Source organism: Mirounga angustirostris, unplaced genomic scaffold (assembly GCF_029215605.1).
Source record: "Mirounga angustirostris isolate CCGP_5_RB_7025 unplaced genomic scaffold, mMirAng1.0.hap1 SCAF_4, whole genome shotgun sequence".
In the NCBI taxonomy this organism is placed as follows: Eukaryota; Metazoa; Chordata; class Mammalia; order Carnivora; family Phocidae; genus Mirounga; species Mirounga angustirostris.
The window spans coordinates 30383845-30405954 of record NW_026991712.1 but is presented as its reverse complement, the minus strand read 5'-3'; the positions used below and the strand labels follow the sequence as shown (position 1 = coordinate 30405954).

Sequence of the window (22110 nt, the reverse complement as noted above, 5' to 3'; positions counted from 1 at the left end):
AAAACTTCATCTCTAATTATCAACCCCCCTTGAAGCTTAAGTTCCCAAAGGCTTTGCTAAGAGAATGGGTGTCACTAATCAATAATGACACTGAGTGAGACACTTCCAAGGAGCTCTCTTTTTTAGAGATGTTCGTTAACCCAGCAGGAAGAGTCTACAATGAAATGCTTCTTACTTCAGGGTTAATTATTTGTCTTTTCTCCCCAAAGCCAATGGGAGCTGGAAGAAAGTATGAAAGCCTATTGCTGAATTCCAAGAGGGCGAAAAGAATCAACTCTGCTGGATTCCCAGCAACTAGTTGGTTTTGGATTGCTTTTGTCTTGGTAAGAGAAAAACTGCTGGAGTATGGTCAAAGGATAGTCATTGTTTTATAATGTAAAGGAGTTTTCTATAGATTATATTATTTTTGAAATGCAGGCCTTCACAAATCTTTTGTTTTAGGACACTCGGACAATATAGTGGTTTGTTAAGATCTACATAAAAGTAAAAACAATAAAGAGGTAACAAAAATATAAGCCACACACCTGGGTCAATTAACTGGGTTACATTTCATTTCTGAGAAAAAAAAATCCATTTGGCATGTGGATTAAATTTTTCATTTAAAAGTAACAGACTAGGTAGTCACACACATATAAATCAATTTCTTGGATTAGAATCTTGCTGCAGGAATGTACTGAAAGAATTTGTGTCCCTTTTTTTGTTTGTTTGTTTTAGAATTAAAATTTTTAACTTCAATATATAGGAAAAATATCCTTGAAGAAATTTTAACTCTTAAGGTGATTATGTTTTGAGAATTTCACAAAAGTCATGAATATGATAATTAGTTAAAATTAAGTTTACTATTTTCTCAATAGAAAGTCAATTTGAGACAATGGCCTCTGTGGGGTCCTGATAATATTTCAAAGAATGCTCTGTGCTTTCTTCTGTAACATCATCAGGTTAGTCGTTAAGTACTTACTGTGCATTTTGTAGCACCTTCCCCATTTTACTATCATTTTGACATGCCTCAGGTTGACATGTCTCAGTTTCCACTAGACTTTGTGCCCCTTGAGGGCAGAGCTCATGCTTCTTCAGCCTTTCTTGTCTAGAACTTAAAATATTTTTCCTAGATTGTATCAGTCTTTGTGGCAAGCTAAATAATGGCCTCTCCAAAGATGTCCACATCTTAAACCTCAGGACCTATGAGTATGTTACCTTACATGGTAGAATGAATTTTGAAAATGTAATTAAATTAAAGATCTTGGGATGGAGTCTTTTATTCCTGGATTATCAGGGTGGGACCCGTGTAATCACAAGGACCTAAGAGGAAGGAGGCAGGAAGCGCAGCATTAGCAGGAAAAGATGTAACCACAGAAGCAAGTGGTTGGAGTGATAAGATGAAGCAGTAAGGAAGACAAGAATTGTAAGTGGCCTCTAGAAGCTGAAAAAGGCAAGAGAATGGATTCTCACCTTAGGACCTCAAGAAGAAACCAGACTGGCCAAAATCTTGACTAGGTTTCAATATTTTGTTACAGCAGCAATATGAAACTAATACAGTCTGTTATTATTTGGTGTATTAAAACGCTTTATTCTCCTTGAGTTCCCCTTTGATGAACCTTGTAGGGTCACGAATTCTTAGAAGAGGCAGAATGTGAGAGGTGAAAACTTTGGGGCTCTTAACTCAAACTTCCTGGGTTCAAATCTCAGCTCTGTACTAATTAGTTGTCTGACCTCAATTTCCTTTGACTCTCAAAATCTCAGTCACCTCATTGATAAAATGGGGATAATAGTAGTTCTTACATCAAAGACATAGGTTTCCTCTGAGGAATAAGGGTTTTTTGTGTGTGTATGTAGCACATTATTAGTATATGGTAATTGGTCAGTGATTTTATTTTTTAGTAGAAAATATAAGTATATAAAAATTGACTGCCTAAATAAATTACCTCAGAAAAACAGATTCTAGTTAGAAGTCACTTATTGCTTTGTCTACAAAGCATATGTGAGGAAGAATTTTCTGAGTGTTCAATTTTCTGATGGGCTTAGTAACTGAGGACAGATCCAGAAAACAGGTAAGGCAGGCCAAGATAAATGCAGCTTTATTCTGGCTATGTCCAAGTACCTGCAGTTTTCTTCACATAGTGCATTCTCCCAGGCCCCTGAAGCCTTGCGCATTCCACATGCCCTCTGCCAGGAATGTCTTCCTCCATCTTACAACTACCAAACTTCTTTATCCCTTAGCAAGAATCTGCAGTCTCTATGAAGTCTTCCCTGACTCCTCAAACACCTAGCTATGACCTCTTAATTTTCCCAACATACTTTCATAAGAATTGCCTTAAAGTAGGCATCCACCTCCCTACAAATTCTTCCAGGAAACTGCTTTTCTTTTTTATCTCAAGAGTACCATGCTAGGCTAGGATATAATTCAAGAAATTCAAAGACTAGAATATCTGATAAATCAGACTTTGAAGGTGATCTAGTGATTTAAGTTACTTTAAACATAATACCCCTCCCCAATTACAATTATCTCATAATAAATTTGTCTTAAAATAAGCTTTCTCGGCCTCAATATTTTAATTTAGAAAAGGAATTATATTGGTACATATTTCAGCAAACTCTGGCAAATCAATTGAGCATAGATGTTGACTTGAGGAAAAAAAATCATAGTACCTCTCAAATAACACAATGAATTGCAATAACAGCCTAGTATTGCAAACTTTTAACTGCATGATAGATGTAATGATGTTTAGGATTTTGTCTTTTTTTTTTTTAATTTACAGTAAGGTTATGCAATTAAAACAATAACAACTATAAAATCCTCTAAAAACAGAAATCAATTTCACTTTCTCCAGGGACATTATAAGATATAAATAAACCTAATTCTAAATAAATTATTTTGGGAGTATGCCCATTCTGTAATGATGCTATAATAGAAGTCAGGTGAGGCAACAGGATTTACTTGCCTGCCAAATTTTCTGAAATATAGTCTGCACAAGTGTTTAACTCACCTGTCAGATTTTAAATAATATGCATTTAATATGCATTAGACATTTCATAATACTGTTAATGACAATCATTTATTTCAAAGGAGATATATGTCTATATATAGAGAAAGATGAGAATTGCTATGTCTCGCTATCTATGTGCTTTATGGAATTTCCTGCTTTATCTGTACTTTTTATGTAGGCATTTATTTCCATAGGCATCCTTTGCACTTTGTAATTTATAATTCTTGTCCTTATAAAGAGAGGTCTTACAAAAACAATAATGTATTTATTTGTTTAAAAAACCTTCCACTTAATTAATATTAATATTTCACATTCATGTGGAATAGTTCTATTTTTCTCTCTCTCCATTTTTTAAGATAGTTTTTAAAAAGCATTGAATGTTCTTAAATAGTGTTTGAGTACTACCCAGTTGATGGGGGTGTGGTGGAAATTAAAGGTGTTTTTTTTTTAATAATGATTTCCAAAACACAGAGTTTATACGTAAGGGGGAAAAGAGCCAAAAGTGAATTTCAGACCTTCCATTTAGTGTCACATGATTTTTTTTCATTACACACAAAGTCCAACGGCTACCAAGTGGCAAATAAATGTTGGGGAAGGAATATTCTATTACAGGTGGGTTGGAATGGGGAATTCTTCCCCGAGTTCTTCCCCAAGAAACCAGATCTGCCTTATGAAATAGTCCTGTGCCTTTCAAAATCCTGTGCAGAGAAAGGATATATCCTAGGCACAGTATTTAACTAGGTTATTAATAAAGAGATATGGAGTAAAGAATTAAAAATGAAAAGATTGCCTCAATCCCCTGTCATGTGAGATGAAAAAGAAAATTGTACAAATAAACACACTGGACAATATTTTCCTCATCTGGAAAACCAGTGGATTGAAAAAATTATTTTTTAATTCCTTTCAGTTATTAGAGTTTATGATTTTAAATGGATGAAACAGTATATTAACTTCCATCATAAGCCAGGCTCCTACGACCAAGTCTACAAAAAAACCTCACCTTGTTAATGTTTTTCCTTATCTGAAACAGGAAGTTTAAATGTTTCAATATATACCTTTGTTCAAAAGAGACATACACACAAAAATACCAACTACTCCTGGCTAGAGAGCTGAAAGTGTATGTTTCATCTAGATGTCAGAGCGATTCCAGGTCCAACAATCTTCAAAGGCAGGATTTCAAAGATCCCCTTAATCATTCATAAACTTATATATTCTTCTTAAGCTCCTACTATATTGAAGATACAATGAAAGGTGATAGGAACACATAATTAACTACGACAGAGCCCTCATCCTTCTATATAATCATTTTGAATCAAAAATGAGATATTAAGTGAGTACAAATGGAAAAAGAGGAAATCTGACTGAGGAAAGGGGTGAGTATTGGAGAAGGGGTCATAGAAGCATTTAAGCTATTGTCCAAATAATAAGATTTCATGTCTAAGTAGGCAGAAGATGGGATAGCATTACACAGGGAAGGAACAGCAAAGACATGGTTATGTGATATGCTTGGCAGGTTTTGAGAACAGTGAGAAGTGTAGCATGTTTAACAGGCCAGATGGGAATGTGAGAGAGACAAGCAATGAGACAGAAAAAATAGGCTGGACTAAATTCATGCTAGAGAGTTTGGACTTCATTACATGGACAATTTGAAATCATGGAAGGTTTTTAAGCAGAGAATTTGAAATAACTCCTCTTGGAGTTGGGAAGAGAGAATGCAGGGGGATAAGGCTATAGGGTGATTGAGGCCAATGAGATCATTTATTGGTCTACTCAGAAAGTCCAAGAGAAAGCGATCTTAACAACATGAATTTAGTAGAGGAGACGAAAGAGTAAAGAGACTTTTCCCAAAGAAAGTCCACTCAGCTAACGCAAACTTCTAAGGAGATACAAAACCTCAAATAGCAATCTAAGTTAAAGGTTGTAGGCTAGCCTAGGATTGGCCCTGATTAGATGGCAATGACTTGTAATTAGCGTACTAAAGTTAAAGACTAAACTCTTACTAGCTTCTGTTTTTGTTAGACTGATAATGTTTACTTGTAAATGTGTGCCCAGTTAGTTTAGAAAATAAACTATTTGAAAATGTTTTGTTCCCCCAAAGTGGTAAACATTTCCCTTGAATCATATTTGAACTCTCAGTTGTTTAGCAAATCATTTAGTTGTGGTGAATGCCAAGTTAAACCACAATGAAACTCATTCAAGAATCACTTTTATTTACTTAAGTGTGTATGAAAGAGACGTATTTGTTCGTCCTTTAGTTACTCTCTATCTACAATGGGGAGTGGCAGGTGGATATTAGAATAACATTACAGTGACTGGGGTTGAAAATAGGAATGACTGCAAATGGGCACAAGGATCTTTTTGGAGTGATGGAAATATTCTGAAATTGAATTGTGGTACTGGTTGCACAACTCTGCAAATTTACTCAAAGTCATTGAACTGTACACTTAAAATGTGTGAATTTTATGGTATGTAAGTTATACTTCATTAAATCTGTTAAAAACATTATTGGAGGGCGCCTGGGTGGCTCAGTCATTAAGCGTCTGCCTTCGGCTCGGGTCATGATCCCAGGGTCCTGGGATCAAGTCCCACATCGGGCTCCCGGCTCGGCAGGAAGCCTGCTTCTCCCTCTCCCACTCCCCCTGCTTGTGTTCCTGCTCTCGCTCTCTCTCTCTGTCAAATAAATAAATAAAATCTTTAAAAAATAAATAAATAAATAAATAAAAACATTATTGGAATACATTTATTAAGGATTTTAAATCTGCTAAATGTGATGGTAAAACTTGTAGTCATTTATTTGATAACACTCATAGAGAAATTACTAGAACAGGTATATTCTAAACAAGTGCTTCTCAAAATTTAATGTGTTTAAGAATTATCAGTGAATAGTAAATAGGGATTCTAATTCAGTAGGTCTGGATCTGAGTCCATAATTCTACCATTTGAACAAAGTTCCAGGTGATGCCATAAGCAGGCAGAAAAACACATCATAGTACCACAGCTCCAGGCACTGAGAATACAGTTGGGAACAAGAAGGTGATTTCTTGTTTTCATGGAGCTGGCTTCCTAGGCTGATAGTAAGGAAAACAAATAAAAGCTCAAGATAGTTTCTCATATATATTACATAACACTGAAAACAACTCTATGATTCAACATCCCTTCAAAATATTTGTATTTGTCGGGCGCCTGGGTGGCTCAGTTGGTTAAGCAACTGCCTTTGGCTCAGGTCATGATCCTGGAGTCCCGGGATCGAGTCCCGCATCGGGCTCGCTGCTTGGCGGGGAGTCTGCCTCTCCCTCTGACTCTCCCCCCTCTCATGTGCTCTCTCTCTCTCTCTCATTCTCTCTGTCTCAAATAAATAAATAAAATCTTCAAAAAAAAAAAAAAAAAGGCTCTGAAGTCCAGGGCGCCTGGGTGGCTCAGTTGGTTAAGCGACTGCCTTCGGCTCAGGTCATGATCCTGGAGTCCCGGGATTGAGTCCTGCATCGGGCTCCCTGCTCAGCGAGGAGTCTGCTTCTCCCTTTGACCCTCCCCCCTCTCATGTACTCTCTCTCATTCTCGCTCTCTCAAATAAATAAATAAATCTTTAAAAAAAAAAAATACTTGTATTTGCTGCCTAACATGTGTCAGGCATCGTGATAAGCAATGGGGACACAGTTGTGAACAAACCATTCTCGTATCAGTGCTTGGTCTCAAAACCAAGACTTCATCTCAACACTATGCTAAACTATATCCTCCTTAATTTCATTGTTATATTTAAGAAATGAGAAATTTAGATTGCATTTACTATCATAGAATGCTATGTTTGTTTGGGCTTTGGTGCCCTTGGCAAGTTGGGCTATTTGTACAATCTATTAGCTTGGCTCTTTCCTCTTTCTGGGCCTCACATTATTGAAGCACTCTTGTGCTTATATGGAAGATTGTTATTTAGGTCCACATTTCTTTCTCTTCTTTGCTACCAATTTCAGTAACCTTCTGAGAATCTATTTATACTCTCCTCTCCTGGGAATTTGAAGTTCATCTTCATTTATCATCTGCAGATGTACTTCTCATGCTACTTACTTCCTTTTTTCAGTCCACTAATGATGTAGTTAAACAAAATAGAATCCAAAACTGACCCACTGAGGACAGCTCCTTAGATTCAGTGCTCATTAATGTCAATCATCCAGTCCTTCAATGAAATGTCTTAGCTTGAAGTGCTCATACCAGGACAAGAACAAACCACTGTCGTTTACACAGGATATAAATTCCCAGAGAAATATTTGGGATTTAACAACTTATTTGCATGAATATGAACAATGATGAAAATATAAAACGGGAAATTATATGCTAGTATATATTTGAATAATTAATAATAGCCAACATTTATTGAAGATGAATAAGTCTATCACTTATATTATTAGTATCTCTAATTTAAAAAATCACCTTCCAGTACAGCTATATTTCCCATCGAAATCATCACCAGCACCACTATTTTGCAGGCCTAAAACTGAGAGCCACTGAGGTGAGATCGTATCTCTAGGACTCTCTTTCCAAGCTCATATTTTTCTAATATTATATACTGCCATTACACATTGCTTTAATTAAGATTTTTATTTTTTGGTTGTCATCTTAACTGGCCTATTAGAAACTAACCATGCTACCCTTCTAATTTGGGATATGAAACTTCTCAGTACCCTCCCAAAGAATACTTGATTTGGGTTTTTTTTAAAGATTTTATTTATTTATTTGACAGAGAGAGACACAGTGAGAAAGGGAACACAGCAGGGGGAGTGGGAGAGGGAGAAGCAGGCTATCCGAGGAGCAGAGAGCCCGATGTGGGGCTCGATCCCAGGACCCTGGGATTATGACCTGAGCTGAAGGCAGATGCTTAATGACTGAGCCACCCAGGAGCCCCAGAATACTTGATTTGGAGAATGTGAACAAGAGTATGTCTCCCCACAGAACAGCTGACTCTATAAGAACCAATAATTTGATCTAGCCTATTACAGAGATGTTAGTAGCTACCTTGAAATGTTTTGTGGAGCAAATTCCAGCTTCTATAAAGCTGAAGGAGAATAAAAAAAAGAATTAAAAAAAATACTCAAGCATGTAAATGACCTATAGTATCTGAACATACTAGTATGGTTTCAAGACAATTATATTAAATACACAAATCTGGTTTTAATGGCCATGCTTAGAAGATGGGCACAGTGCTAAATGTGTAAGTAATTATGAACTTGGCACAGTAGCTCTATTTATTTTAAGCTCTCTTTTGCTGCTTTGGTTGAGGATGTTTACTTAACCAGACTCTATTAAACATGCTAAAAACATTATTGCAGATTTTGTCTTTGTGAGCATTTTTAACTGACAAGCTACAGGAATAGTAGATGGTGGCAAATGGGCTAGAGCAGACAGAAAGAGACAGGCAGGTATCTTTTTATCTTAGACAAAAAGCAAAACAAAACAAAACTCAGTTGAATTAAGTGTTTCTGAAAAGCAAAGGACTGACAGTACTGAAGACTGGCGTCTTCTATTTACCAGACACCAGGCCCTGTGTAGAGAACTGCTGAAAGCAGACCCTCTCCAGCATGCTTCCACCATTGGAACTAGATGATTAGTCCTCTTAGCTGTCAGGAAAATCCCATGCTGGTAATTACTGTATGAAATTCAGCCTCTAAATCCCTACTTAACTCAGTTGCTCTAAGAGCTTGAAGAGTTCATAACACCTTTACCACCCACAATACTATCTAAGGCTAGGAAAGAAAGAAACTCTTAGGTGTATTTCACAATTCAGGGACAAAGAACTGAGAAATCATAGAAACTTCTGTCAATAATGACCCATGTGGAAACCTAATTTTTAGCTTTACTACCATTTATTTTCCTTCCCCTCCTTCTCCCCTCTTTACTCCTTCCTCCTTTGCCTCTCTGTCACCATCTTCATCTTTGTTGTCTCTATGTCATCTATTTGGGGGAGGAGGGGTGCCTTCATTTCATTTTAAATAATTTCATTGGTATTTCCTGATAAATATTGTTTTGCCATGTACAAACATATTTAAAATACTTATTGAAAATAATTTGACCATTTTTATGTAAAATGTTAAAATGTCAAGTTCTCACAAATTAAGTTCACAGTAGAGAGGCAGCAATTTTATTCTAAACATGGGAACTGAAGAATTTTTACCATACACTAATTACTTATTAAAATAATTTTGAAAGACAGTGAATTGGCAGGCAGGGAAAGCACGTTTATCTTTACTATTTACATACTTTTCAACCTGATAGAGATTTTAGGCCATGGCTATCACAGAAATGATCTAATATGTTCTTTTGAAGTTTGTTGACAAAAACCACTCCAGACATAAATCTGTTTTATGTGGTGTGTGGTCTTGGAGGGAAGAAAAAGGTCTTATTGGACTGAAAAATGGACATCCTAAAATAGCCCTACCAAGTTCATAGCAGGACAGAATTGATAAATTAATTAACATGAGAGAATGGTTATAAGATACACCCTTTTAAAAAGACAGCATATGGTATTTAATTAACAAACAAAATCTACATCTTTAAAATTTCTTTTTATTTGAAGTATAGTTGACACATTACATTAGTTTCAGATGTACAACATAGTGATTTGACAAGGCTATACGTTATGCTACACTCAGTACAAGTGTAGCTACACCGTCTGTTACCATACAAAAAGGGCACATTTTTAAATGAATTTTATTTTTTTTATTTATTTATTTATTTATTTATTTATTTATTTATTTATTTGACAGAGAGAGACACAGTGAGAGAGGGAACACAAGCAGGGGGAGTGGGAGAGGGAGAAGCAGGCTTTAAGCTGATGTGGGGCTCGATCCCAGGACCCTGGGATCATGACCTGAGCCGAAGGCAGATGTTTAACTGACTGAGCCACCCAGGCACCCCTTTTAAATGAATTTTAAAATGAAACGATTTTTGGGGGGTCCAAATACAATATGTTTTATATAAAGTTTTTATCATATATGGGGTCTCTCATGTTCCACAGAATACTGTTCACAATACAGCTTAAGATCTAAATAATAAATTTTTATGTCAGTAACCATAGCACCATTATTTAGGAGAAATAAAGGAAAGTCCAGATGCATATTAATCACTTGGGCTTATTGCCAACCATTTAGAAAACTGCTAGGCTATTGGAATACCAGAATTAATGCCATTAATTTAGAAACTGTTAAATATAGATTTCACACAGAGCAATGGAACTAAGAACTAGGGCTTCAGAGCCATCCCAGCCTTGGGGTAAGATACTTCACCTCCTCTAACCTTAGGTCTTCATCTGTAAAATGGAAATAATAATTTCACTAAACAAAGTTTTAAGACTACAGTTAACAATATCGTATTGTATATCTGAAAGTTGCTAACAGAGTACATCTTAAAAGTCCTCACCACACACACACACACAAAATTGTAACTATGTGAAGTGATGGATGCATTAACTGACCTTACTGTAGTAATCATTTCACAATATATGCACATACCAAATCATTATGTTGTACACTTTAAACTTACACAATGTGATATGTCAATTATATCCCAATAAAGCTGGAAAAAGAAAGTTTTCAATACTTAAATGAGAAAACTTATGTCATGGTCTATGCCTGGCATCTAAATGTACTCAACAAATGTTAGTTTTTTTTACTTTAGGAAGTGTGAGTATTCTTCCCAAAAATAAGAGTCATGTTCCATCTATGTTTAAAGCTATCAAAATGCTTGATAGAGCATCTTACGCAAGTATATATTCAACAAAATCTGTAGAAAGAAGGAAAAAGAGAGAAAAAGACCTGGTCCCAATCCTAAACCAACTCCTGATCTAGGATGAGAGAGACAAAACTTGTATAAGTAAACATTTACATTTGAAATTTACATACAGAAATAAATACTACCCTAAAGGCACATACCACTACTAAATTACTAGAGTCAGAAAAAAAGTTTGTCTTGCTGCTCAAAAGTCATTTGAATAAAGGATTCTATGGCTCTTCATAGTGTCCATGAAAATAAGGAATGAATACAGGAAGGCAGGCTCACCAGGAGGCATTTAAAATAGTCTGGGTGTACAGGGCATGACCAGACTGAGGCTGGAGGGATGCAGAAGTACAGGAATGAAAAAATAAAAAAAAACAACCACAACAAAACATTGAGTAGGACTCAACAGAATTTGGGACCAGCCTGGAGATGGTAAGTAAACGGGAATGGGCAGGGAACACCCAGGGTTTCAGCCTGGAAATGATACAGGGAAAGCAGAATAGATAGGCTAAGGGGAGGCCATGAATTCCTGTCTTTTTCTTTTTCTTTTTAAACATGTTTAGATTTAGGTGATGGCAGGACATCTAAGTAAAGATGTTCCATAAACAGAAAGAAATCTTGACTGGGAAGAATATAAAAGGTCAGGGCAGACGAGGAAGATCTGGAAATTGTCTGCATAGAGGTGGGTGGTAAATAAAATTGAGTGCTCAAGCATCCTGACTTGCTCAGAGGACATGAGCTGCAAACCACAGATTATTAAAAACACTTCCTATTTTAATTACATTTGTTTTTTAAGTATTTCTGGATTCTCCTTGGGGGTTAATATATGACCAAATTTTACACTTACCATTTAGACCTAAAAGACCCTTGAGAGATTTCTGATCCAATTCCTTCATTTTATAGACAGGCAGAAGCCCAGAGATGAAGTGACATGCTCGAGGTTATTGGGCAAATAAGTTTCCATTCGTTCATTAAGTAGAAATATGCAGATATAGATGACTACAAATATGGAATGATTTAAAATTCTATACTGACATGCATTTCTATTTATAAATCGTCAATCCTTTGTGATTGTAATTCAGTCATACTTGTGTTAAGTTAAAGTATATAAGTATAAAGTATACTTTAAATGACTGACCCAAAGCCTTATATGATACCATAATTGGGAAACCAAAGGTTTTCTACAAACATTAAAATGTCTTTTAAAAAACAATAGGCTAATGATACTGAAACATAATCACATTTAGAAACACTTCCTCATTTTATGCAGAGTCAGAATAACCCATAGGAATGTACGATGCTTTCTAAACTTCTATTTGAGGACATATGAGATTCTCTGTTTTTAAAGTTGATCCCAGCCATGTTATATGCTTAATTTGAAATGTATAATGTAGACACTTAAAACTAGAGAAAAAAGGTAAACATTGCAAGTCACTTTTTACACAATGGGTAAAACCAAAGGGAAAAAAATGAGTAAGTCTAGCAGAAACCCAGCATTGCTATAATCTAAGCTGTAGACCTTCAGTTGCTTAATTGGAAAATCACTCAATCAATTTCTTGGTAGTTATACTAACTGCACCCTTTATTCAACTGAGTAGTCAGAATGAAAAAAAAAAGGCAGGGGTAGAGGCAAAGAATTCATTAAACTACAAGTTTACATTTGACTGTTTTTTGGTAATAGACTATCAAATGCTTATACAGCATATGATTGAATCTGTCCAATGACAGAAAACTGATTAGCTTTGAAGTAAGTGTAGTCTATCTTTATCTCTTTGGAAAATTCCTTCATATAATGATGTTACCTCGCAACTTTACACATACATCTCAGTTCATATTCTAGCCCTAAAGATCATTCTCCTTATTTGCCCTATGCAGAAAAAATGTGGCACCTTCTTACAGGCAGATGCTGTGCCCTGATAATCTTGTCAATATTTGAAGAAAGCTACCAAATTCCCTGAGTTTCTTTGTACCCTGGTCATTCCTCCTATGAATTATCCTAAGCATACTGTTCTATAGTTTTTTCTCTGCTGAATCTGCTCCTTTTACTTTGCACTTTCTTTAATATGGTACAGCATAGTAGAGTAGACAGGAAGTCATCTCAGGAGTCAGAAAGATCTTTATTTAAATCTCTTCTTGTTCATAAACAGCCTGTTTGATCTTACACAACCTATTTAACCTCTGAGCCCCAGTTCTCTTATCTGTCAGATTTGAAATAAGAATAATAACTTCAGAGTTCTGTTGTGATGACAAGACGAGATCATACATGGTCCAGTGTCCAGCCCAGCTCTCACCAAACCCACACCCCTAACAGGAGTCAGATCTTTGCAGGTAAAAAGAGGAACCCCATCACCTCTTAGGCCCATATACCATGTATCAGCTGGAAACCAAGGAGAATTGAAAGTTTACTTAAATATTTGCAAGTTTCACATGTGTGTATACACACACATCCTCCATAAAGAAATCTTGAGTGCACTTTACAAAATATATTCACATCAAATATCCTTACAATACAAATGGGCAAAAATGCAAACAGAAAAAGAAAAATAATACATTCTTGCAAAAGGTAGTACAGACCAACAAAAACAAACTGGTATTGGTTATATTGTACTCCTATTTTTTTAATGTTACCATCTAACCTAGTTTCAGGTTGTACTGCTCTTTCTATTCTAATTTGTTTATTTTAAAGGTTTTATAAGTGCCACATCTGCCATTGTGTATGTTATTACCAGGTAACATATTTGTCAAGAAAGAAGTATAAGAATAAGCAAACCAAGCCCCTTAAAATATTGTCAGAGTGTGAGCGGCTTCTCCTCTGAAAAGATTTCCTTCTGCAAGACTACGGTAGCTCTTGGGTAAACTTGATATTTCTTCTATGATAACCCTCCGTATCTTTTGGCTTCCTTAGTTTTCCTATCACCAAATATAGTCTGAAATTTCAGCCTACTGCTTTGAAAGGTGGCAATGATCGCATTTCAACACACACACACACACACACACACACACACACATCCCGTTTGGTACAGAAGTACTGCTGAAACTGTGCCTAAATTTCACTATGTCCCATGAGCCTTAGTAATTGAGCCTGTTAAGCATCTGCCTGTAAGAAGGTGCCACATTTTTTCTGCATAGGGCAAATAAGAAAACATACTTTCAACTACACTCATTTTTCTGGTAACATCTGCACAATGTCTTCATGTCAGAGACCAGAATTAAATATTCTTTCCCTAATGCAGAATGCCCAGCCCATTCTTTATTTCAAAATCCTCTAGACTCATTTTCTATTAAGCATCTTCCAACCACAGACCAACATAATAGATAATTTTTTTGTGCTCCCATTTTCTACTTTATATACTTCTATGAGAGCATCTATACAACTTAAAAGCTCTAATTTATTTACCGAGCTCTTTAGCCCATAAGCTTTCTGAGGGCAGAGAAAATGTTCTAGTTGTCCCAAAGGTCTGGAACAGTACTAGCTCAACATAGTTTCCCCTCTCCAGTGAATCTCTTTGGTTCAATCATTATGGCAAAATTATGTGATGGAAATACTAGGACTAGAAATTAGGAGGTCTGCATTTCAGTCCTGGTTCTAGCTCTTAATTAGTTATTAGTCAATGTCTTTGAGAAAGTTAATTAACTTCTAGAGGCACCTAAAATAAGGAGGTTGAGCTAAGTCATCTTTAACATTTTCCTTGGATTGAAAATTCTGAGTCTCAGTAATTACATGCTATAATTTATAATGTGTGGGAGTAATAAAAAATCTTTGACAGTTATTAATACACCATTCTAACCAAAAGGATAAAATGAGATTAGGTCACCAGTATCACTGAACATGAAGTTACCATAGAGGTCAACACAAAATGAACTCTGGTTAAAGTCTTAAATTTTAAGTACAGATTCAGACTATTTGGGTATGACTTACTATGTTTGATGGCAATGACATTAGGAGTGTCCAAGAAGAGTCAGTATCCTAGTCTCGATCTGTTTAAATTGCTCTCAGAATATCTCCTGTGAAGAGAGAATCTGGCTCAGCATGTCCATGGATTATGTGTGGGTATACCATGTCTGAATCACTGGCACCAGTGATGCCAAACAGAAAATCCCAAACCCTCAAACTATTAAGTGTTGAGCAAGATATTCAGCAACACTGGGAGTTCTGAAAGTACATATTATTTTGGCTTAGGATACCTAGGGAAAGAATAGTTTTTTTAGAATTAAACTGAACCTTGAGCATCATTATTTTTCACATGGAAGCTAGACACAGTTAATGAGGAAAAAGCAAATCACTCACTTTTCAAGGATATATTTTTGGGTTGAGATAGTAAGCCAACTTCTTCTGTTTCTGTCAGGTGGCCCAAGTGTTTGTAGAACGACATTACTGAGCACTCAAACAGGGTCAACATTCTAGCATTAGGTCTTACCCCTTGTTCTCAGTGAAATGAAATAGCTCTGTAAACATATATGAATATTTTGCATAGTGAGATAAAATTTTATGAGTTTATCATCAGTAATATCTAAAAGAATCCTTAAAATTTGGTTAAGTGGGGGTGCCTGGGTGGCTCAGTCATTAAGCATCTGCCTTCGGCTCAGGTCATGATCCCCGGGTCCTGGGATCGAGCCCCGCATCGGGCTCCCTGCTCAGGGGGAAGCCTGATTCTCCCTCTCCCACTCCCTCTGCTTGTGTTTCCTCTCTCGCTGTGTCTCTCTCTCTGTCAAATAAATAAATAAAAAAATTAAAAAAAAATTTTGGTTAAATGAAGCTGATATGGAATAGAAAGAGACATACAAACTGACAGACTATGCTTATGTAGGGTTTTCTTAATATTTATGAGTTTAACACAAACACCCCTTAGTCTCAGATTCAGGCATTATTCTTGTTACTTTACAACATTTATGAGAGTGAAAAGTCATTTAGCTCAACCAAGCACATAGAACAGTGATTTGTAGATCAGAAGATGGCTATTAATTTATCATGGAAGATAAATTCTGCCTCTACTCCTTTTCTGAAGGGCAGAGAACTCCTGAGACCAAATAAGAAACCAAAACCCTGTTGAGTGAACCATAAAGGGGAAATTCAGCTTGTCAAAGGGAGATTTACATTAAATTAACATATCTTGAGATGTTATTCTTCTTCGCTGCAAGTGTATTTCTGTCTAGACACCTAGGACTGGTCATTAGAATCAATGTACTTCACCCTGAACAGAACTGACAGTACATACTAATTTGCAACCTCTAACTGTGTTTCCTACAGGAGCGCACTCTCCCTGTACGTGTTCTCTATACTGAATTACATCATATCCCCTATCATATCAGAGTCTTGTTTCTCACAGGCAGAAAGCTTCAAGAAGCATTTTACTGTCTTCTCCATTGGATTACCCATTTTGATGAATCCTGGTCTCATCAGAATCTTACTGCTCAGTGGATATTTTTCATTTTAATTTTATTTCCAAAATCAGAAGGAGTACTGGACACAATGGGGAGGAGAAAAAATGGAAGTGAAAGAGAAAAAACTTACATTCTTACTCACCCTTATTTTTATCCCTTGCAAATGTTTCTGGTCCTTAGAATTCCTTCAGAACTTATGATTCTTAGTTTATATAAGTTATGTGTTACTATATTTTACTTCTTTCATAATAGGTTAAGAAAAATTAAATATGATTCTCTTTAATAGGGAAATGTCATTAAAATAAAAATCAGTGTAATAAGAATTCACTTACAAATTTGAAGTCATAAAAAACTATAATCCTTGGGGCACCTGGGTGGCTCAGTCAAGTAAGCATCTGCCTTCAGCTCGGGTCATGATCCCAGAGTCCCAGGATCGAGCCCCACATCAGGCTCCCTGCTCAGCTGGGAGTCTGCTTCTCCCTCTGTCCCTCACCCCTCTCTTACTCTCTCTCTCTCTCTCTCAAATAAATAAAATCTTTAAAAAAAACTATAATCCAAATGTCCTTGAAAAAGTTTAACTGAAAATGTATGATACTATCAATCTTTACTACAAACAATACAAAATTTTAACTTGTAATTTGATCCTGAATATATTACCTTTAGGAAGCAGATTGAAATAGTGATACAAATAATGGGATCAGCTAAAATTCTGGATGGCTTTGGCAAGTACTTGGGTTTCTTAAATATATACTATGGACCTCCTATGGTTGATTTTTTTCTCAAATTCTACTTATGTTCATATTATAAGCAATCTATATGCAGATCAGTGTCTGAAAACAAGCATCAATCAGAAATCAATAAACTTTCAAGTAACTTTTATAGAGCATGTAGTCAAAATCCTACCAGGTCTTGGAAAGGGGAATCAAATATAATTTCTATTTTCAAAAATTCAGAATCTTTAAAAAAAGAAACAGATATGCAGCATACAGTGGTATGTATGTTCTAAGGCATCACTGTCCAATAAAAATCATTTGTAAAACATAAATGAGAATTCACATATATAATCTTAAAGTTTCCAACAGGCCACATTTAAAAATAATAATTAAAGAAGTGAAATTAATTTTAATGATATATTTTACTTAACCTATCAAAAATATTACCATTTCACAAGTATGTAAAATTATTGATGGTATATTTTATATACTTTTGTACTAAATCTTGGAGTCAGATGTGGATTTTACATTTTCAGCACATCTCAATTGGAACTAGCCACATTTCAAGTGTACAGATACCTAGTAACTACCATATTGGACAATGCAGGAAAGAGCATGCAAGTTCTGAGGGAACATGGAGGGAAAAAAGAATAACTCTCCCTGGGTTATCAGGAAAATTGAACAAAAGAGCTGACATTTGAGTTTGGCTGGTAAAGATAACTAGGATTTTATTAAGCAAAGTGAGAATATTATGACCAGATTGTGAAGCTCTATGTAAAGTTTGGATTTTGTCTTTAAGCTATGGCTAAGTTTTTAAGGCAAGGAGTAACAGAATCAGAACTTTGCTTTCAAAGTATAAATGTTGGCAGAAGGGAAGATGAATTTGGAAAATAGGAAGAGTAGAACCAAACAGTCCAAGTATATGTCAACTGCAAAGAATATGAGACATGGATTTAAATATCATCCATATGCTTAAGTGTCCCTAATTTAACTCTTCAGCCCAGATTTCCCTACTAAACTCCAGACCTGACAATTTCATACTTGACCTCTCCATTCGGATACATAATAGGTAACTGACATAAAAAAACAAAAACTCAGCTCCACTAAGACCTGCTCTACACACAGCCTTCCCCATCTCAATCGATGCCCCTCTTTCCTTCTAACTGGCCTGTTTAGGTTGAAAACTTTAAACTTATCTCTCATTCCTTTTTTTCTTATTGTCTCCCATATCCAATTCCTCAGATCTCTGTTGGTTACCGGTCAAAACATATCCACAATCTGACCACTTCCCTACTTTTACTGCTACCACCCTCCTCTGAACCATCATCATCCCTCACTGAATTGTGGTAGCTCCTACCTAGTCTCCTTGCTCTTACCCTTGTCCCTGAGAGTATATTTTCAGCACAAAAACCAGACTGAAATTTAAATCCAATTATCTCCTGAAACTCTTCAAGGGTTCCACATGTTACTCAGGGGCAAAGTACCTCTATGGCAGGTTAGACTGTCCCCAACTCTCCCTGGATCTCTGTAATAGAATTATGCATTCATGCTCTTTGCCATGTGAATTTTTAGTATCTTTCACAAGAGTAGACAGAATTCACATTCCTGTCCCATTGACTTTAGGCTTGAACAAATGGCTTTCTTTGGCCAATGAAATAGGTAAAAGAGATCATGTTTCAGTTCTGAACCAAGTCTTCAAGAGACATCCTGTATTTTTACTCACTCCTCTTGCTCTATGCTATTCACTACAAGAACATAGCCCAGATGTCTATGGACCCAGAATGAGGATATATAAGGGACAGACCTGATCCCAGCTTACAACCTGAACCCAAGCCCAATCAATCCAAGCCAAGCTTAGCAGAGTCACAACTGACCTGCTGACCCAAGTGAGAAATAAATGCTTGTTGAAGATACTGAGTTTTAGGGTTGTTGTTATGCATCATTATTATGGTGATAACTGCCTAATATACCCAACAATGCCCTATAAGACCCTTCATGATCTACACACATCTCCTCCTCCCTTCATCTCTCTTCCTTCTTTCTGGGAATGCAAATGTATGCAAATGTTCCATACAGGGTTATATGTTTTATGAGTGTTTATACATGTGATAAAATTAATCAATTTGTACATTTAAGATATGTGTATATCAGGCGCCTGGGTGGCTCAGTTGGTTAAGCGACTGCCTTCAGCTCAGGTCATGATCCTGGCATCTCTGGATCGAGTCCCGCATCGGGCTCCCTGCTCGGCAGGGAGTCTGCTTCTCCCTCTGACCCTCCCCCCTCTCATGTGCTCTCTCTCATTCTCTCTCTCTCAAATAAATAAATAAAATCTTTAAAAAAAAAAGATATGTGTATATCACTGTATGTAAACTAACAACAAAGAGAAAAACAATAAACAGATATTGAAAATATTGAACTCTATTTAGTAGGTTTGATTTTTACAGTGTTAATTCTGAAACTATCTTTTTAATACTTGAGTCATGAGCAAATTAATAAATATGTAGAGAATAATGAAAACCAAGTTTCTTCGTTTGAAGAGGACAGATACATATTTGAAAGGAGGAAGACTAGGTAGAAATTACCCTCCAGTATCGTAAAGGAATTGGGAGATAGAAGTGTGAACCAATGGTTTACACACACACATTATACAGATAGGTGTACATTTAGATACAGAAATAAAAATATAAAGACATCATAGAACGTAGAATTAGCTATAGAATGAGCCCATTTGATACAGATAGATGAATGAAAAAATAAAGAAATGAAGAAGGAAAATGTCTTCCTTAAAGGAGAATGCCAATCAATAAATGTAGACATAATAATGGATTTAGAAAATCATCAGTGAATGTAAAAGTAGTAATATAAAGTGTGATGAGGAACAGATATATAAATATTCTCAAAGTATCTCCTTACAAATATTTACTAATTACAAACTGAAAATGTTGCCTTTACAGCAGAGAAACCTGCTGGATTACCACCAGGAGATCAAAGCTAACATCACCAACATTGGAACAAGCTAACATCTTTTGTCACCTGATATAAAGTATTGAGGAAGACTATCATTTTAGTAGTTTTCCTGTAAAAAGTGCATAATCTTATTCAAGAAGAAACAAAGTAAATCTAAAATTAAATGTCATTAGCCTGAACTCCAAAAATGTCAAGATCAAGGATCAAGAAACAAAGGTAAAATCTGACATTAAAGTCATTACATGGATAGAGAACAAACTGAGGGTTGCTGGAGAGGAGGTGGGCAGGGGATGGGCTAAATGGGTGACGGGTATTAAGGAGGGCACTTGTGATGAGCACTGGGTGTTATATGTAAGTGATGAATCACTAAATTCTATTCCTGAAACTAATATTACAGTGTATGTTAACTAAAACTTAAATAAAAACCTGAAACATAAGCAAAATAAAAAAATAAAACATGAATAAATTCAGTACATGGCCCTGGACTGAATTCTGGACCAAGAAAAAGAAAAGCTATAAAGGACATAATAATAGGACAATGGATGGAATTTGAGTAGGAACTCTGGACTAGATAACAGTACCATATCATTATTAAATATCCTGGTTTTGATAACTGTATGCAATTATGTTTAAAAATGTCTGTATTCTTAGGAAATACACATTGAAATATTTAGAAGTTATAGGGCACAATGTCTTCAACGTCTTTCCAAAGTTCAGGGAAAAATCTTATATATGTATATATGAGTAGGTAAGTAGGTAGGTAGGAACAAAGAAAGAAAGAAAGAAAGAAAAAGAGAAAGAAAAAGAAAGAAAGAAAGAAAGAAAGAAAGAAAGAAAGAAAGAAAGAAAGAAAGAAAGAAAGAAAGAAAGAAAGAAAGGAAAGAAAAGAAAAAAAAGGAAAGAGAAAGAGGGAAGAAGGAAGAAAAGAGGGAAGGAGGGAAAGAGAGAGAGGAAGGAAGGAAGGACAGACAAAAAAATAGGACAAAATGTAATCAATTGGTATACCTTGGTAAAAGATATGGGGGTGTTCTTTGTAATATTGCAATGGGGGTAGTCTTTGTACTATTGCAACTCTTCTATAAGTCTGAAACAACAGCAATTTTTAATGCTTCCCACTGCTCTTAACCTACTCAACTTACCCTATTCTACTTTTTCTTCTTCCATAACACTTACTACCCTTTAACATGCTATATATTTATTATTTATTGTCTATCTAATCTTCCTAGAACAACTACAATGCAAGTCTATGAGGGCAGGGATCTGTGTCTTTTTTGGTTCACTGATAGAGTTTAAGGTACTAGAAAATGCTTGACAAAGTAGGTGCTCAATAAATCTTTGTTGAATGAAAGAGATGATCAGAGTGAACTGGGAAAGTGGTGACAGTAATAGAGAGGAAGTTACTGCACTGATAATAGCTAACATCATAATAACACATGCTTATTGAGGGTATACTTTGGGTATGTTATCCAAAGTAATTCTAAGTGCTTTACACATATTACTTATCTAATCTGCCAAAATTTCTGAGATAGGTACTATCATTATCTTCACTTTACAAAATGAGAAACCTGAGGCACAAAGAGAATAAGTAGCTTTTCCAAGGTCACCCAGCTAGTAAGTGGTGGGACAGAAAGAGAAACCCAGATATCCTGGCTCCTACAGTCTACTGCTCTGCCTTTTGAGGAAAAGGGAGAAGCAGTGTGGAATTACACAGAGGCAAACCATTCAGGATCAGACACACTTGGGGCTGAGTCCTGAATTTGTCACATATCACCTGTGTCAGTTTGAGACAGTAATTTAATTACTCTATCACCAAGTTTCCTAACTTAAAAAGATGCAAATGACACTACTACCTATAAAAGTGAGGCTTAAGTGATATAAAGTGCCTGAAAGTGCCTGGAAAATCATAATCATTATTAGTTTTACCCTCCTTAAAGAGAGTGATGAATTTTTGTTGTTGTTTGTTTCTCAGGTTGGCTTACTAGATGGTGATATTGTTGAATAAGCTAGAGAACAGTTATTAATCATGGTCAGTTCCCACTTCACATATTTTTCACTGTTTGGTCCCTAGCATTAATAAGTAACACTTTCTCCCTTTATTGTTTGACTCAGTACTCTATATACATCATCTTTTTATGTGCCAGCAAATTAACCTTCTTAGGATAGTCAACATTGGTAACAAAATATCCAGGTGCAGCGTAAATTGAAGAGAATTACTGCTGGTTTCTTCTTGAAATAAGGATGTCTTAGGGACTTCTAGAGGGCCTGTATGAATAGAGAATAAAAACAAAGTCGTATTTCTTCCC

General features: G+C 35.8%; 1 protein-coding gene across 4 annotated transcripts in view; it reads right to left on the bottom strand.

Moving 5' to 3' along the window:
* ANGPT1 (angiopoietin 1) overlaps positions 1-22110 on the bottom strand; it is a 245663-nt gene that overhangs the window by 174318 nt on the left and 49235 nt on the right. Inside the window, exon 2 of one of the 4 annotated variants that reach the window (XM_045896054.3) lies at positions 14665-14750. The exons of the other annotated variants lie outside the window; for them this stretch is intronic. Coding sequence (XP_045752010.1) covers positions 14665-14685 — 21 coding nt within the window. The 5' untranslated portion in view covers positions 14686-14750. The remainder of the gene's footprint in view (positions 1-14664; positions 14751-22110) is intronic. 4 annotated transcript variants of the gene reach the window in all.